A 20,006-nucleotide genomic window follows, 5' to 3' on the forward strand; every position below is an offset into this window, starting at 1 on the left:
GAGAAAGGACATTCATCTGGCGAGTGTGATAACGGTGAGTGAAATCACTGAATGACTATAGTGCTGAAGTGAATTGATGGCCAGTTGAAGAGAATGAGGAGAGGAGGCACATACAGTTACAGAGAAGACAAAAAAAAAGACGCTGGATGAAAGGGAGGATGTATACATCTCTAGGGCACAAAGATTGGAGCTAGCTACGAATAAATGATGTTAAATGTGACAAGATGAAGGGACCAAAGGGGGTCCATTAAATGTTAATGGGAACAGGGTAGAGGGTGGGGAGGCATACTGGGGGCAGGAATAAGAACAGATTGTGTTTGCGAGAAATCATTGGTCTGGTATTTTCAGCAACAGGAAGTGCCAGGAGTCAGAGAACTTGCAGTCATACATTTCAAGAGAAACACGGTCGGAAAGGGCATGTTATCTTTTGCTCATTCTACCTCCATGATCACATTAATTCAAGTGCTAATTCCCTCAAGGAGTGCATATCAGCAAACCAACAGTCCACACCGACACACACACAGAGGCGTGTACAGTGCAGAGCATATTTTTAGCCGCCAGCAGTGTAAGCATCTCTCTCTGCCACTCAGTTCTTAGCCGTGTATGGCACAATGCATGGCAGCAGTTTGGAGCTGTGGATCTGGAACAATACATGAAACAATACACAGACACAAGTAGGTCATCCACACAAACACAGACGCACACTCACACACAGTTCTAGACATGGAGATACACTCCTGGCTATATGACAGTGCTGTGGGTGCTGGCTAGGACTCTCTCTCTCTCTCTCTCTCTCTATCTGTGGATTTCTGATGAAGCCAAACACTTCATTATGATTACGTATTCATCTTACAGCCAGCAGATACTCCATGTCATTTCATTCAGCTTATTGCTTTACATAATGGGATACTTCTCTCACAAATTGAGCTGTCAGCTAACCCCCCCCCCCCCAAAAAAAAAACAGGTGATACAAATGGAAAATAGCTATTTGCTACACACATTTTAAACGTACAGGATGGCTGCATTGATGTCAGGTATTTAACTCATGGGATATGCAACAGACTTTTCTAATCTGCGTTTCTCAATAAATGTAATTTATCAAAAATTAAATCCATTTTGTGATTTTGAAAATCTACCATTATGGCGATCATATCCATATCACACACCCTTAGCTTAAACTGCAGTTAGTTATAGATTGTTTGGGTAGGTGGGATTTCAAGTCAGAGCCTCCCTCCAGTGATAGTTAAAATAATATACATGGTGTATAATGTGTTTTACTCTGTTTAAAACAGGTATTACAATTGTTGCTTAAGTCTCTTATATTGTCTCGGCATACAGACACTCTTTTATTCCTACCCGTCTCTCTTTCCTTTCCTTTCCATCCTCAGTCACTGGGCCACAGAAACTGGAGGACTGGGTATCTGTGAGATGAAGTGTCTGTGTGTGTGTGTGTGTGTGTGTGTGTGTGTGTGTGTGTGTGTGTGTGTGTGTGAGTGTGTGAGTGTGAGTGTGAGTAGTGTGAGTGTTGTGGGAGGAGAGCTGCTTTGAGAGACACAGATAGAGAGAAGAATCTGTCACACCTGGATGCCGGTGAAGTGCTTGCAGTCCATTTCTTCTGACAGACCGACAAGCCGGAGAGAGAGCACAATAACATGCCCTGTTGCAGACAACACATGTACAGTACGCACTAACATTAAGAACACGCATCAAAAATGTATGAATGTGTAAAAAGTAAATGTAAACGAGACCAGGATGAGGCAGCGATTCAAAAGGCTTTGAATATAGGAAGAATCATGAGAAACAATTGATTTATCACATTTTACAAGTTGTTGAGTTCTCAATAGAGTTTTGTGATGAAGAGATTTATTCAGGGCATGATGACCTCCTGGCAAAATTAATAAATAAACACAGAGCAGAGAGGGGATGAGTCCCACAGTAATCCATGTAGTTTACAGCCTGAACTATTGGATGTGTGCATGTGTGTATGACTGACATGTACAGTATATCCCTTAAATAAACACCTCTGCATGACTGTTTGACAGGTCTTACCTGCTTTACCGGGATAGATCCCAGAATGATTTATAATGAGTCAGTATACTGCTCATGTACAGTGTGGGCTTACATGTGTGAGTGTGCTCATGTGTGGGCTGGTGATGATGGTGGTGGTGGTGTGTGAGTGTTGTTTAGTAGGCGGTTATGGCTCAAGATGGTAGGTGAAAAACTCCCAAATGCGATATTTTGTATTTGTTTTTACGCCTCCTACACACCTTTCCTTCTGTAGCCCAAATCTGTTTGTGTACTCCAACTTTAGTCATTATACACAGTGGTAGTTCTTAAAAGTGTTGCCAAGGTGAAAGGAAACAATATCCATCATTCAAAATGATTAGTCAACTTGTAAACCTTTCATAATGTAAGCGAAGTGTGTTTCTCTTAGGTGCTGTCAAAGTCTTCAAAGTAACATATTTTGCTGCACCAGCACCTCTAGCTCTTTCACTCAGCTTTAACTGTTGCCTACCTCAGAGTGATGTAACACTGGGCTGAGTTAACGCAACGAGCCCTTTAAGTCATTAGCAAAGAGCATTAATGAGCCTAGTGCTTAGAAGCCCCCTGCAGACTTAAGAGTGTGTGATGTAGAGGGGATGAGGGCACTAATTCTCCAAAGCACCCTAATAAGTAAAGGATTAGCCAAGCCTTCCATTAGCCGAAGCCTTGATGATGCTAAGCTAATGCGCTATAGCTAGACTAGAGCAAGGCTGCTAAAGTGTTAGTTAGCATGACCGCTATAATAGAGAAGTGGATTCTGGGTAAAGTAGCTTATGATACATGACTGGGTAATTCAGCTCAAATATTCAGAGACTGCAGACTCACATACACAGGTACACTATGCATTCACACCAGGTGTACCTTCCCACACACACCCATAGGCATATGCTCAAAAATGAAGGTGATAGTAGATAGAAGATGAATTCTGGCCTCATTGGTTTGAAGAATAATGTCCATGACTAAGCAGTATGCTGAGACTTAGTGAAGTTTAATCATATATTGTTACACTTTAATTAATTCCTCAAAATGTGGACTTGCACAATGAGCAGTGAGATTGAAAGAGCTTTAGCTTCCACTCATTAATCATCTACATCAATGCATGAAGGAAAATGGTTGCCTGAAATAACCCTTTAGCCATTGCTAAAAAGGAAAATATTTTCTAACAATGCATTGCCAATTAATTAGAGAATGGGTTTTATGTTCAAATATTTATAGCTATTGCCTCCAAATTAGATTTATATCATCGGACTGCATAAGACTTGAGGGACAACTGTAACTAATTTACCTTTTTATAAACTGTAGGCTTTTTGAATGGACCAGAAAGTATTTTATCTTGTACCTCAAGCTTTGTCGTTTACAAATGTAGACTCATCAAGACAATCAAAGAGTCTTGAAGATAGGAATTCATTTAGTTTTCAGAGTGACTTATCCATCTTTAAAGTTATGTATCAAAATCAGTAATGCTTGAATGATGTGATTGAACGACAAAAGCAATTAAGCGGACACCATGTTGTGCATCATTACTACGCAGACAAACACACATGCTTAGGACTTGTCACAGTTTGAGAATTCTTCCTCACTAACCACTTTGAAAAACAACTTATTTAATTGTTTTTGTGCCAACAGTTGACACTGGAGACATTGTAATATTGTATGGCTCTTATGTTCTCTCATTCTCACACATATGCACACACAATGTATTATTCTGCTTTTCTCAGCACTATGAATCTGTCTCCTCAAGCTTTTCTTTCTGGATACTTTCTTTCTCCTTTCTTTCTCCGGCTTTATTTTTGCAGTGTCGACAGATTAGTGCGTGTGACATTATACAGGCTGACTGTGTGGTTTAGATTGTGCTTTCTTGCCACTGTACATTACCAATGCACCGTATGTGTGTGTGTGTGTGTGTGTGTGTGTGTGTGTGTGTGTGTGTGTGTGTGTGTGTGTGTGTGTGTATGTTTGTGTTCACTGTAATGTCTTTAAACTTTTCCACTACTTTTTGTTTTACCCAGTGTTTCTGTGACAGGGTTTTAGTCAGCTAGAAGTAAAATAAACACATACGTCTGGTGCTTAGCACACGAAGGACGCAGTGAGGATCAGCATGGGAGCAGAAGAGAGGGATGAAATAAGACTGATGAGGGACTGAGAAAGGGGGAAATAACATAGGTGCATAGGTGCAAAATGAGAGTGGTCATGTGGGTAAAAGTAATGGAAGAACAGATTATTAAAGAGTTGATTAATCAAAAGATGGCTGGAGTGGGGGAATGAAAGAGGATATGTAGCTGCTTGTGTTGCCATGAAGGATAACAAAAGATTAGGGAGAAAACGTCTGGTGAGTAAAGAATAGAAAAGGAGCTGAAGAGAGATGTTAGAAAGTAGGTGTAAGAGGAAGGCAGATGACTCCAAATTGAGGACAGTGTGCAACATTCAGTTGCGCTGTAAGGCAACTAAAATGAAAATCACTGCAAGACTGCGGCTTTGAAATGATTGGGGCTGAAAGGTAAGCACTCAGAGGGGCTGTTTTGGACAAGAGGGGAGATAACAGGGGAGTGGGTTGAGAGGGTAGGAGGTAGAGGTGTTTTTGACAGCAATAGAGGTCTAGGAAGGATGAAAAGTGGAAGGGAGATGAATAAAGCACAGATAGTGTCTCAGAGCTGAGAAGCATTTAGACAGTAGAGCACAAACACACTGGGTGAAGGTGAAAAGTCTCTTTGGCAAGAAGGGTGTCTTTTAAACATGGTTTTATAATACTACACACTTTTTATAGAAGCATACTTTAATAGGGTTCTTCAATGCACAGCTTTATATTGTATTATTGTTCATTAAGTAGCCTGGAGGTCATCAATAATGTGGACATTGACACGACTTTGCGACACTCCAGGCTGAAGACTTGACTTTGATTCAATAGCTAGATTAGTGCTAGCTGGCAGCAGATGGAGCGGAGGTTACAAGCTAGCAAAAGCATCAGTCATTGTGTGCTGACTCCTAATTCAGTAATATTAAATAATAAAGAAAGCAAAGCATGCTCTGCACCAAGTGTTCAGGTGGTGCAGTGATATCACAAAATGTGTTTGTCAGGGAAATTATCATAATACAAGTATTGACAGACTCTTGAATTGCATAAGAATATGACACATGATCCCCTTTTCTTTATATGTACTTTTATCCTGTCCATGTCTCCATCCATTGATATAATGACTCACAGTGCTCGATTTGACAGCTTGAAATGAGAGTGTTTCAGGTTCTTGGAGGCTTGCCTGCATTTTCCAACAATAGAGTAATGTAGAAAAAAGTATTGTTTTGTGTTAGAGTGGGTTTTTACATGGAGCCCACAATACCTTTACCTATGTATGTATATGTCTTGTTCTTTCCTTCTCTGTATTCATATATGTTCTCTTTTGGATAACTATCCAATGCTTATGAAAACAAGCAGGAACAACTCACAACATGTAGTAGGTGCTGCAGTGTGGTGACCTCTAGAATAAGAATCATTCGCCTTGGTGCACGCTTGCCAAAATTAATTACTATGATCAGAACTGTGCCTTGGTATTGCCTACAGTCATAACAGATAAGTTTACCACTACGGATTCTTTACCAAAGCATATTTTCCTTTATATGCTTTGAAAAATAACAAGTTCCTCTTTTGTTTTTCCTTCTTCTGTCTCTGCTGCTTCCCTTCCGACCATCCAGCCTGTGAGCTGATGAACCGTGGTATCCTGGCTCTGGTTACTTCAATCGGCTGCATGTCTGCGGGCAGCCTTCAGACTCTGTCCGATGCCATGCACATCCCCCACCTCTTTATCCAGCGCTCCCCAGCAGGATCACCTCGCTCCGTCTGCCAACAAACCAGTCGCATACCTGGAACAGATGACTACACCCTCAATGTCCGCCCACCCGTCTATCTCAATGAGGTCATCATGCAAGTGGTGTCTGAGTACAGCTGGCAGAAGTTCATCCTCTTCTATGATTCTGATTTTGGTAAGGAAATAATCAACAAAGCAATCAATAATACCAGTATTCAATAGAAAATACCCTATCTTTCTATCTTTCTATCTTTCTGTCTTTCTATCTTTCTATCTTTCTATTTTCTGTCTTTCTATCTTTCTATCTTTCTATATTTCTGTCTTTCTATCTTTCTATCTTTCTGTCTTTCTATCTTTCTATCTTTCTGTCTTTCTATCTTTCTATCTTTCTATCTTTCTATTCTGTCTTTCTATCTTTCTATCTTTCTGTCTTTCTATCTTTCTAGTCTTTCCTATCTTCTATCTTTCTATCTTTCTATATTTCTGTCTTCTATTCTTTATCTTTCTATCTTTCTGTCGTTCTATCTTTCTATCTTTCTATCTTTCTTCTTTCTATCTTTCTATCTTTCTAGTCTTTCTATCTTTTCTGTCTTTCTTCTTCTATCTTTCTATCTTTCTATCTTTCTGTCTTTCTATCTTCTGTCTTTCTATCTTCTGTTTTCTGTCTTTCTATCTTTCTATCTTTCTGTCTGTCTTTCTTTTCTATCTTCTGTCTTTCTGTTTCTGTCTTTCTGTCTTTCTATCTTCTGTCTTTCTATCTTTCTGTCTTTCTATCTTTCTGTCTTTCATCTTTATATCTTTCTATCTTTCTGTCTTTCTATCTTTCTGTCTTTCTATCTTTCTGTCTTTCTGTCTTTCTGTCTTTCTATCTTTCTGTCTTTCTGTCTTTCTATCTTTCTGTCTTTCTATCTTTCTATCTTTCTATCTTATCGTCTTTCTATCTTCTGTCTTTTATTTATCTTCTATCTTTCTATCTTTCTGTCTTCTATCTTCTATCTTTCTATATTTCTGTCTTTCTATCTTTCTGTCTTTCTATCTTTCTATCTTTCATATCTTCTATCTTTCTGTCTTTCTATCTTTCTGTCTTTCTATCTTTCTTCTTTCTGTCTTTCTATCTTTCTGTCTTTCTATCTTTCTGTCTTCTATCTTATCTTTCTGTCTTTCTATCTTTCTATCTTCTATCTTTCTATCTTTCTGTCTTTCTATCTTCTGTCTTTACTATCTTTCTATCTGTCGATCTTTCTGTCTCTATCTTCTATCTTTCTGTCTTCTTATCTTTCTATCTTTCTATCTTTCTGTCTTTCTATCTTTCTGTCTTTCTATCGTTTCTATCTTTCTAGTCTTTCTATCTTCTAGTTCTGTCCTAATATTTCTATCTTTCTAGTCTTCTATCTTATCTATCTTTCTAGTCTTTCTATCTTTCTATCTTCTGTCTTCTGTCTTTCTAGTCTTTCGTATCTTTCTGTCTTTCTATCCTTTCTATCTCTATCTTTCGTCTTTCTATCTTTCTATATTTCTGTCTTTCTATCTTTCTATCTTTCTATCTTTCTGTCTTTCTATCTTTCTATATTTCTGTCTTTCTATCTTTCTGTCTTTCTGTCTTTCTATCTTTCTGTCTTTCTATCTTTCTATCTTTCTGTCTTTCAATCTTTCTGTCTTTCTATCTTTCTATATTTCTGTCTTTCTATCTTTCTATCTTTCTATCTTTCTGTCTTTCTATCTTTCTATCTTTCTGTCTTTCTGTCTTTCTATCTTTCTATCTTTCTGTCTTTCTGTCTTTCTATCTTTCTGTCTTTCTATCTTTCTATCTTTCTATCTTTCTGTCTTTCTATCTTTCTATCTTTCTATCCTTTCTATCTTTTTGTATTTCTGTCTTTCTATCTTTCTGTCTTTCTATCTGTCTGTCTGGTATACATATATTTAATTTAGGCCAATCATGTGTAATTAATATGATTATTTGGAACACTTATTGGAAACAATATCATACATAAACTTACATTTCATATATTTAAGTATTTGATTTAAAGCTTAACCACACCAAATCACATATCTAGTCTTAAAAAAGGTACATGGTAGTTCCTGAGATTTGCTAAACTAGTTTCTAGTTTTTTCTTAAATTGAATTGGCTGTTTCCTTATTCAATTAAGTGTAATAACAAATTGAATAACTAAAATAAAATAAAATAAATTTCCCTTACAGATAACAAGTAGAGGCAAGTAGCTGTCGTCCTACATCACACAGATTACCAAGCCAGAATGCAGTAACTACACAGCCAAGGTGCACATACTGAGTTTTGGCTTAGTTTTTGGGTCAGTTTTGATGTTGCTACAAATTTAAAAAGCTGAAAATGAGCAGAAATGACTCATACCTTTGGCATCATATTTTTAATAAGACATATGTCAGAAAGTCAGATACTGCGTTGTGCATTTTTAGGGCAGTAGTAGTTCTATGAAACTGCTGTTATGTGAATTTGAAATGTATCTAATGCAACAGTATCAATGGTTTCTCAGCATGGTAGGACAGTAGAGAGCTAATGGATGTAAGTTTAAGTCAGAAACATTACTCTCTCTCTCTCTCTCTCTCTCTCTCTCTCTCTCTCTCTCTGTCTCTCTGCCAAACAAACACAGACACACAAACAGACATGGACATGTGCACATGCACACAAACAAATGCATATGTATCTTATGCATCTTTATGTTGATGACACATCAGTCTACCTGCGAGTGTGCAGGCTGTCTTATTTTACCCTTTTTTTCCCTCTTTCTGTCTGTTCGCCCTCTCTCTTTCCAGTCCATTAACTCTAACATTAGACTGGAACCATCCATGTCACTTTTATAAAGTGCCCCTCTGTTTTTACAGTCTCTTACCTTCCTTCTACAGAAATATTACTTTGCTATTTTCTGTGCGTGTATAGGTGTATTCATAATGCGTCGGTATGTTTGTGCATGTGGTCTGTGTTACATATGGTGTCCTATGTGAGGCCAACCTTTCCGATTGCTTGGGTAAAACAAGTTCATATCATCACATCTTGTTACACAGCTGCCCCTCTCTTTGGAAGTAGGGTCCCAAACTTAATCAAACTCACATACAGCACATACTCTCTCAGTTGTACGCCATCATACTGCCCTGTATTGGTCTAGTTTGCACTCCAGACCCTATATTGACTTGCTGTCACTATACTAAAGGGTCTCTCTCTCGCTTTCCGTTCATGGTCCTGCTCCACCTTCTTTGTTCTGGCATTTTTTATATGTGCAAGGGTGAAGGTAATTTAACTCTGAGTCATACAGTGTAGTACACTGCTGGAGCACTGCTCCTAATGGGCCGAAACTTAAACGCATGTTGCAATTTGGATCACACCCCAATGAGTGATGATGAAGCAGGTATTTTGTTAACTAATGGAAAACACCAGTTGTGACATCACTCATCGGTGGGTGGACGAAAGTCTAACACACCTAAAAGTTTTAGCCCATAGAGAGCAGTGTAATAGTTTACTGCCTTAGGTGATTCAGTGTTGATTTAATCCTTATAGCCATAATAGGCCTCCATCTCACTTATTGTATTAAATTAACACAATGAATGTGTTGTATACATTGATCTCCAATGGGATCTCTGCAGTGGAAATGTTTTGCAATGCGCTCTGCAGGCTCAAACTGAATATGTGCTATACAATAAAAAGTATGTTTGGTAACACTTTATACGAAGGTCAAGTCCATAATGCATTATATGCACAATATATCATAACACATTTATAAGGCTTTATAAAAATCTTTATAAAAAGAGCAGGGTTTATAAAGTAATATGAGTGGTGGACATAATGCATTATAAGTTCAGCATTCATAATGCTTTATACATCCATGCCAAAGTGACAACAATGTTTGAAAGAAGAATCTGAGTCCTGGGTTACACAGTATACCTACCATAACTATAACATTTTAAAAGACACATAACTGTCATCGTCTGCTTCCTTCTGTCTCGCAACATAATGGAGTATGTGCGTATTGTATCATAAATGATAAATTAGAAGTGACTGAAATGGAATAATGTCTTGTGTGAGCTTTAATTAAAGTGGCAGCACTGTATAAGTTTATTGCCATTGTATAATGCTATAACACAATAAGGACATGTGTAAGGAGTGTAAGGCAAAAAAAGATAATGGTTATCAAAGTAATGGCAAGTCTTTATTTTCCAACACACAACTTCTCTCCTCTATTCCTTGATAGGGATATTTGTTATTGCGTGGTGGTGTCTTTTGAAGGAACGTTGTTTTCCCACATGGTTACGACAATTATGTGAGGTCCAGTTTCTAGCACAGCAATGTCTGTGAAAACATGGATTATGCTTCTGTCAAACGTCTGGTGACTGTACATCTAGATTACTCTGATAACATCAGTTGAATGTCAATGAAATAGCTAGCTCTGATGACGTAAGAAGTCTGTTGTCTAGGGGATTGCCAACCGAGACATTAGGCGTACATATATACATATAGTGTGCACTTAAACTGATATTGACTTTTATTGCCGGGGCTTTCTTTTAGGTGGCTAAAATACACTTTGCTGACGGCCCCGACCACAGAAGTACATTGATAAGATTCCGTTTGGTAACTCTTCTCTGCTTCTCCTACTGTAGGTAATACACTGACTATGAATAAGTACAACCACATACAACTCCACTTCAAAACCTCCAAACTATCCCTATAACTTGAACTTTGCAAAAACAAAAATCGTCTAACGTCCATGATGAATGATGTGATGAGAGTCCAAGCTCTGCATGGGCGACACTGTATTGTCAATATGTTAAAAATGTATAAGGAAATCATGAGAGATAGTTCACACATATTTGATTGGATATATAATTTGCTTATATAACTGTTTGCTTGACTGTAGGTCTGCAGGATTTTGATGGTTGAGGCATTTTCCATATACTAAAATTAGAAGCAACTGATGTGGTTTTCTTCTGCATTACTCTGAAAACCTCTAATTATTTAAAGTTGGGGTTAGAGATCTGATTATAGCCCCTTGTCTATGGTTATTAAACATGCTCTGTCACCTTGCATAGTGCTGCCTAATAAAGCATGATAATATAGTTCTAAAACTAAATTCATACCTTGAAATATACTTCCCTCCTTTCTTTAAACTCCCTCCTAACAATTTGCTCATTAGTGAGTAATGGACCAGACAATGTGAAACTCCCCAACACACATAGAAAAGTGTGAAAATGTCAAGCACTGATCTTATGGGTTCATACAAAGAAGAAAAGTGGACCGTATTGTGCCTGCCGATGTCACAGTGAAGTGTGTCACCTCACTTGTTGCATCTGCTCCTTTGTAGAGGTGTAAAAGAAAAAGACTTGACAGGGCAGAGACAGCTGAGACAGTTAATGAGCAGAGAAAAGTGTAATAACAAGAAGACAGGAAGAAAGACATGGACCTTAATACAGAAGTGGTTTGTGCATAGAACAAACGTTTCTAATGTTCTGTTGTTAAAGTAGAGTTGGATGTAAAATCAGAATTGTATCTGAAATGGATTAAATGTGGACCTTTATGTGGGAAGACAGATGAAAAGAAATCTTTAGGAAATTGGAAATCATAAGGTTTCACTCTCTTTTACACCAATAACCAGGGTTGGATCAGGGTTATCTGACCCGTGTTCAGCCCTTCTTTTTTCAATTCAAACCAAGCCAGTCAACACAGGTTAATCCCTGGTCATGACTATCAGATGTGAGTGATACATATTAATCACCTTTTGTGCTGGAAATACGGCGAGTCGGTGGGGGGTTTACTCTTTTTTGCTTTACAAAAGAATTCCAGAAAATGAACTGTGAAATACAAGTCTGCAGGGTTTTGATGGTTGAGGCGTTTTCCGTTATATTAAAATCTGAAGCAACTGATGTGATTTTCTTCTTCATTTCTCCTAAATTACCCAATATGAATTCAAACTATTTTAAGTTGCATGCAAATTAACAACAAATATATTCATGCCTGTTGGGAAAATTATTTTACTCTGACCTTAACCTTAACACTAATCAGGACAGAAAGTAGGAACACCATCTTTTTCTCTAGCTAGACACACTTCAACCTACTGGTTTAAATCCGAAATGTGTACTAAATGGGGTATAGTTCACACAAAATATATACACAATAGACCCCATACACACACACACACACACACACACACACACACACACACACATGCATACATACACACACATGTTCATAACCCACTTTAATCCCTCTATCCCCTCTGTGCTCTGTGACCACTGATTCAGCACATAGATCCTCTGGGTTTTGGCAGTGCTGTTCTGTCAACCACAGAAGGCCCTTTAAAGATATCACCATTGTTCCCTAATGGCTTCACCCCATGTTAAAGGAGAGAGGGGAGAAAGAAAGAGTGCAAAAGAGCGAGAGTGAGAAAGCGATAGAGTGAGAAAGCGATAGAGAGAGAGAGGGAGCAAGAAAGAGAGAGATATGGCCTTTTTAAATGATAACAATGTTCCCAAAAGGCCTCGCCTCTGTACAAGAAGAGTTATTTAGAGAACAGACAGTCGAGTATGTCCTCTCAAATGAAGCTACAGTGCAACTGTCCCAATCCCTATTTTCAGCTCTACTGGTGCATTCCGGACACTGAGAACACATGTTTTCTCTCTATTATATCTCTCTCCATCCTCTCATAGTTTATCTCGCTTCCTCTCCCTTAATATTATTTTCTTTTCTTCTGTCGTGCTTTTTCTTACTTCTCATCTGTTTTCTCTTTCACTTATTTTCAATCTGTTCTCAGGTGTCTTGTATTCACATAGTACAACTCTATATATTCATAAATATGTGATTGACAAGTTACAGTTTCCTGCTAAGTGACCTTGCCCATAGTCCAGTCAGAGTGGTCGCAGCAACACTGGCCTCGTTGAGCAAATGTGGGAAGTATCACTTAGTGGTAATAACATTGTTGACATTAAGATGATTTGTTTCGTTTTGCTTTTAGACAATGACAAGAGAGGCCTGAGGCACAATAGTAAAAGGTTATAGCCAAACAAAAGAGCCGTATTTAAAGTGTGAGCTTGTTAGGTTGCCAGTTTTTTTTATTATTATTAAGCTTTGTTTGTTACAAGTAAAAGTGAGTGAAAATGGAAATAGGTAAACATTACACTATATACATATATACTTATGTGAGGAGTGTTGCTTCCACTGACATAGTTATGGGTCTCTAGATTGGCTGTTTGAAACACAAGTCACATATTGCTATTGCGGTCGATGGGGCAATTTTCTAAAATTGTTAGCTTTGTTGCTTGTTGTCCATTACCTGCATACTTTGTGTATGTGTTTCATGGAGTCTGTTGTTATTAATATTTTAGCAGATATGTATAACTTAAATAGGAAATCAAAATGGTGAACTGGTGGCCACCTCAAGACGATACAATTTGTACCAGGCCCCGTTTGTCATAATGCATTCCACTATATGCAATGCCCTGTGTCTGGGCCATGCACTGAAAGTGTGGGTGGGAGATCTGATTATAGCCCCTTGTCTATGGTTATTAAACATGCTCTGTCACTTTGCATAGTGCTGCCTAATAAAGCATGATAATATAGTTCTAAAACTAAATTTATACCTTGAAATATACTTCCCTCCTTTCTTTAAACTCCCTCCTAACAATTTGCTCATTAGTGAGTAATGGACCAGACAATGTGAAACTCCCCAACACACATAGAAAAGTGTGAAAATGTCAAGCACTGATCTTATGGGTTCATACAAAGAAGAAAAGTGGACCGTATTGTGCCTGCCGATGTCACAGTGAAGTGTGCCACCTCACTTGCTGCATCTGCTCCTTTGTAGAGGTGTAAAAGAAAAAGACTTGACAGGGCAGAGACAGCTGAGACAGTTAATGAGCAGAGAAAAGTGTAATAACAAGAAGACAGGAAGAAAGACATGGACCTTAATACAGAAGTGGTTTGTGCATAGAACAAACGTTTCTAATGTTCTGTTGTTAAAGTAGAGTTGGATGTAAAATCAGAATTGTATCTGAAATGGAATTAAATGTGGACCTTTATGTGGGAAGACAGATGAAAAGAAATCTTTAGGAAATTGGAAATCACAAGGTTTCACTCTCTTTTACACCAATAACCAGGGTTGGAACTGGTGTTCAACCCTTCTTTATTCAATTTAAACCAAGCCAGTCAGCACAGGTTAATCCCTGGTCATGACTATCGGATGCGACCTGGGGCACAACCTGGGATTGATGCATATTAATCACCTCTTGTGCTGGAAATTCAGCGAGGCCGGGGGTTTACTCTTTTTTGCTTTACAAAAGGATCACAGAAAATGTACACTGAAATGCATATTTCACTCACTGTACCATGGCTTTGTATTTCATGAAGTTTGCTAATTTATTGATAATGCAATAACATTATATACTCACTGGGTTTGTTACTTTATAACAGATGGAACAGGCGACAGAAGTATATCTTTGCAAATGTATTTGAAAAAAAAAAGAAGATACAAATAGAAAATGCTTTAAAAACAGATGCGCTCATAGCTGGCTGTACCATGAGATGTTCGGTTAATGTGATGGCGTTGTTCGCTTGCCTGTGGGACAACCAGGATCTCCCGCATCTCAAAGTCTTGCTAACATGTCCATGTTATTCAAATCCTCAGTCGTTTACAAGTAGCTGAAAACATTCCTGCTGCCATGGCACCGTTTGTTTATAGGTTACAGCGACCGGTGACTTTTGAGTTACAATTGTACGTCCCTATTTTCAACCAATGACATGATTAGTCCTTGTTGTCATTTACAAAGAAATCATGCAGACAACAGGAGGGTGCTTTAGGGAGGATACTTCTTGGATTTTCTCTTCCTTAAATGCCTTGACTTCCAACGGATAAATAGATACTGAATATAAAATATTTAGGCGCAAATACACTGCGCTGAGCAATCCTATTGTTGATGATGCTATACATTGACTATACTATCAACTTCTTTTTACATGGATGTTTGTTTGTACCTTTACTAGAAGTTTGACTTGCCATATTTGAACCGTATGTGAACTGCAAGAGACAAAATTGAGTGAGGGAGGAAAGGTGGGAGAGTATGAAGAAATTGACAAGTATGAAGTCGTTTACAAAACAGGGGAAAGAGAATAAGGAACTATGAGTGATGGACTTTTTTTTTACGATTGTGAAGCCCAGAGACGCTTCAGGTGTAAGAGCTTGTGGGAGGTAAAAGTGAAGGTGAAAAATATATAAAAGCTATGCCAAGAGATACGTGGGAAAGTAGATGATGAAGGCAGATTCAGAAAAATGGAGGAAAACAGGTACACTATGAGCCAAACACCAAAGGTCTACAAGCTATATAGAGGGAGGTCATGTCTTACTTTGTCTCCTCCGGAATACAATTGTACACAGAGCAAGTGAGAAAAAGAGATTGTGAATATATAAGGGAGAACAGAAACAGCAAAGCAGAGAGGGGATAGGGACAGAGATCTAAAGGCATAGCAAATGTGGTAAGGCAGAGTAAAAGGCAGTCAGATAAACAGAATAACAACAAAAAAGGGTGTAAAACCATTTACAAAGAGACTCCATGGTAGTAGTTTAGATCCTTGGAGGACACTGGAGGTGATATGGCAATAAAAAGTTGAGAGAGAGACTAAGTTATGGCAGACTTCTTCGAATACATTTTTTAGTACAAGACCTAAGAAGCTAAAAAAATGTAAAAAAGAAATAAGTAAAATTCTCATGTTTTTTTTTGAGAACTTCAGAATATATAGTCAGGCCAGGGAGAGGGCAGCCACCCACAATACATGAAATGAGTGAACAAAATAAGTTATGTATCACTTTTATTCACACTATTTTCACCATATTTTTTGATGTACCATGCTACCATACACAGTATTGTGTGTAAAGCAGTGGAGCATCTTACACCAGGTATCGACTGGATGTTGTTCTTTCATGTTCCAGTTGCAGCACAGATAAGTCTTCTTCGTAGTTTCTTCATCATTCCAATGTCCACTGGCAGCATTGCAGAATTGAAACATCTCCAAGTCACAATTCAATTGTTTTAAAATTGGTTTGTCAGAAAACGACACACCCCGGGGCCACTTAGGGTTTAGAATCCCAGGGCATTGGTTTTGGAGGAAAATGTGCTTGTGACTAAAATCCTTTAGTCCAATTGAGTGATAACCATTAAGTGGTATGTGCAGTTTAGAACATGTCAAAGTCGCTCAGGGCATGGGAATAGCTCATAAAAGTAATAAGAAAGAAGGGAGCTGAGGGAAGTGGAGAGAAGTTTAAGCACTTAATGTATGTGAAAGCCAGAGAATAGGGTGAGTGTGTGTGTGGGGGGGACTAAAAGCCAGATACGTTTTGGAGAGATAAGAAAGGTGATGCACACCTAAAAGCTGCCAAGCCTTTTATAAAGTGTTGGTTTTTTACAAGTGTTGGTTAAGCTCTCTGTGGGGACTCTGGGAATGCAAGGCCTGGGGCTTGGAGAGGAAAAAGTGTGAAAGAGAAGAAGAGAAGGAGGGAAATAAAGCAAAAGAGTGGTGAACAGAGATAGGCACTTAGATCTGAAGAATAGACAATTTAGAGAGCAGTAGGCACTCAGGAAGACTACCGATGCTTCAGGGCCTAAAACATTTCATTTCCTATATGGAGGTAACTTCCCAAGTTTACGTTCAGATCCCTAAAGCTACTTGAACATTTTCAACCACAACTTCAGCTGATGATTTAATTTTCTAGGCCTAGGCTTAAACAGGCCTGCATTTCATTTTAGGCTCAATTCATATTTTAAGAGCGACTGCCTTTGAGCCATACAACAGTGAAATGCCTGGGGCAGAGATAAGGATAGCCAGAGGTAAAGGCTAAAGGGAAAGACAAAGCAAAGAGATAAGGATGTTGGTCTAACAGCATAACAGGGTGGAGATAACACGAGACGCAGTTGCACAAAAATAACCCTATCTCAATTGAAAATTATATTTTGTTCTCCTTTCTGTAATGGCTCTCTGAAAATGAGGTTTAGTTACAAATATGGTGCCTTTTAACATTTTAGTTTTTTTCGGATGTTCAGAGTCAATAAATTCTAATTATATCCAATGTTGTAAAATAATAAAATATAAAGTTCTATACTCATTTGTATGGGAACTATATGTTAATTATATCTTTCACTAAAAAACATTAAGAAAGTTATTAGGACTGCAACTTAAAAAGAACATTGACTTCACATTCTAAGATGAAGTATATTACTCCAAGTCAATATTTCAACATTAATGACACAATACCTTATATAAGTACAAACAAAATACAGTTATGAAACCTGTACTACTACGTCCATTGAATTTAATTTGTAAAACATCACCCTGGCATTTAATGGATAGTCATGCAGATTCATGCAAGGTCACACTTACCTTACTACTCCTCCTTCAGCTCGCCTTACCACTTGAGTGAAACTAATTTATGTCAGCATGGATTCAATGAAAGCAAAGAAACTCACATTATGATAGGGACAATGGGCGATCAAGCTTCACTCCCTGCTTGAGAGCAAGCACCTCAAAGCTGTTACATTGGATGGATGGATAGACAGTGCCTATTTCTAAAGTCACTACCCGTTATGCTTGGCTATTCCCCAATAGCTTTATAACAAAAGTTAAATGCCCCGGGCAGGGAGAGGAAGGTTGAAACAGGAAGGAGAAAGGCCTGAAACTGTAAAGTCAGATATCAAAAGTGTACAAGGCCAAAGTTTGGTATTTTTCTTAATTATTTGAAGGTGGGGAAGATTTGCAAGTCAAGCACAGGGAGGGAGAGAGGGTGAACAGGGGAGCAGGGAGGCTCTTACAGACAACCAGGGAGTTGTAGGCTGAATCTCATTTGCAGATGTTTGATGTTTTCCCCTTACTCCACACTCAGGGGAATCTCGTATAATAGCGCATGTGTTAACACCTCCCTTTGCACTGTTGGTCCATTTCATTTATTCACATTGCAAAGTTCAATGTTTTTTTCTCCTCTTTTGCTGTCCTCCCTCTAAAAGGGTGTTCTCAGTGCAAACTCAAACATTCAGATCTTTGTTCAGATTTCCTATAATTCATTTCCCATTAACAAGGCAGCTAATGGCCTAAAATCACGTGGATTGTCTTGACAGTCAGTGATTATATCAACAGAACAGGCTGATTTTATAGCTCATGTTGGTAATATGTTTAAGAAGTAAATAAACAAACCCTTAACTGACTAATTGCAAAAAGTATCGTTATGGTTGCAAATTGTGAAGAACAAAATAGGAAATTTACATTTTGAAATTACTTTTCTGATTTACATTCACATCACTATTAATTTTGTGGGGTGAGGGATTGGTCAAAAATATCTCCCAGTTAGTTGAAACCACTGTTGGTAGAATGCAAACACCAGACTCCAGTGTGGAATTGATGGACATTACACATGACACATGCCTTCCAGAGTGGAAAAACAGCTTTGGCTTTGCACACTCACAAAATGAGATTCAGCCCGAGAGAACACAAATCAAACAGGGGAAACGGAGGAAGGTTTCAGATGAAAAGCCAAGGGAAGAGAGAGGGATGAGGAGAAAACAAGCAGGGGAGAAATGAGTGGGAGTTTCTGAACACAGACAGAGTACCACTGAGCTGGTCGGTACATGCAGGTGAAATCCCTGCTTGCTGTTGGCTGCTACACTACATTAACTCTAGCTTTCACTTTGAGCCAGGGACTTGGAGGATAGAAGGTAAAGAAGGGAAGCTTGACAAATGGGGGAAAGGGACACACAGACAACCGTACCATACAAACCTCAACCTGTTTTATAGGGAATTATGGAAACCATTCCAGTTGATCGAGTTTTCTTTGCAAAATGTCCTTTCAGTTCCACTTCTACAATATAGCACTTATAGCAATAATGCGTAGTGGAATATTGGAAAGCGGGAGAAGATGCTTTAAGAAGATGATCAATGGAGACATGGCTGGAGCTCTATTTTACGAGCTCAAATCACTCAAATCATTATGGAACGTTATTATCAAAGGTAGAAGTAACAAAGAGGAACATTGCAAAAATAAACTTAACAATCAACATTGTAGTACACAATATGGATGCATTTGAAGAGAATATGATGCCTTGTATATTTGCTCAATTTGGTTGTGAAAAAGTGGCAGTGTACAAAACATGAAATTACTCAGGGTCATATTGCCACCATTACTACTAAATGTTGTAAAACAAACACTTAGGAGCCAGGGAATAGTCCATTCTATCCTATTAGATGAGGATGAAGAGGCATGGGACTGTGTGGATGCACAGTGTGCCTTTGCATGGATTACTTTTGAGGAGTGGTAGAGTAAGGTGACAGCGCTTGGGGAAATATCTGTTGAGGTGATGGGTGATCATGTTGTTAATGGACCGGTACTGTATCCCAGAGGAATGTTTCTCAAACAGATAGTTGCCTGGGTGGGCAAGGTCGGTGGCAATTTTATCCGTCTTTTTATCCGTTACGGTGTCCTGAAGCACCTTGATGGAAAGCAGCTGACAACCAGTGATCCGCTCAGCAGTGGGGAGTACATGATCAAGCTTTTTCATTTGAACGACAGGAGGCAGGCACTCAACTGGACTCTGGTGGAGAAAATGAGGATGCTTTTGACTATTAATATGTAAAATTGGACCAGAATATTTCTCCATTTTAAAGTCAATTACTTTTTTTTTCTTTTTTCTTTTCCTAGAGGTGCTCAAAACACATTCCTCCACTGAATACCTCACACATCGTAGCTGAACTCTTCTGTATGTTACATTGCAATTATTCTATTGTTGTTTTGCACTTTTTAATATGAATGTAATTGAGGATTGGAGGAAGTTAAGTTGGTCTTTAATGATTGTTTTATAGCCTATACATCTTACTATGTCTCACATTGTCCTTAATCAAGTCAAATATCATGGCTTGCACAGGTACATTACATTACAAATACATTGTTTAGTGTTTGATATAGGGATTTTGATGTACTGTATGGAGTGAGTCGGTTGGGTTTGTTCTTTTAGCTCCTCAAAGAGTGGAGCAAGGCGAATGCATTAGACATACAACTTGGACTATAAGCCAGTGTGGAGAAAGGATTGATGTGTGCAAATAAAGCCAGAGCGGGCCACTAGTCAGTCAGCAGGTGCAGACAGATAGAGAGAATGGCTGACAGGTAAACTATC

The 20,006-nt window shown here is 38.4% G+C and overlaps 1 protein-coding gene across 1 annotated transcript in view; it reads left to right on the forward strand.

Annotated features, from left to right (window-relative positions):
* The window catches only part of grid2 (glutamate receptor, ionotropic, delta 2), a 432,197-nt gene that overhangs the window by 242,626 nt on the left and 169,565 nt on the right, over positions 1 to 20,006 (forward strand). Inside the window, 1 exon segment of the mRNA XM_029439497.1 lies at positions 5,731 to 6,018. Within this exon segment, the coding sequence (XP_029295357.1) occupies positions 5,731 to 6,018 (288 nt within the window).

Source organism: Cottoperca gobio, chromosome 9 (assembly GCF_900634415.1).
Source record: "Cottoperca gobio chromosome 9, fCotGob3.1, whole genome shotgun sequence".
Classification (NCBI taxonomy): Eukaryota; Metazoa; Chordata; class Actinopteri; order Perciformes; family Bovichtidae; genus Cottoperca; species Cottoperca gobio.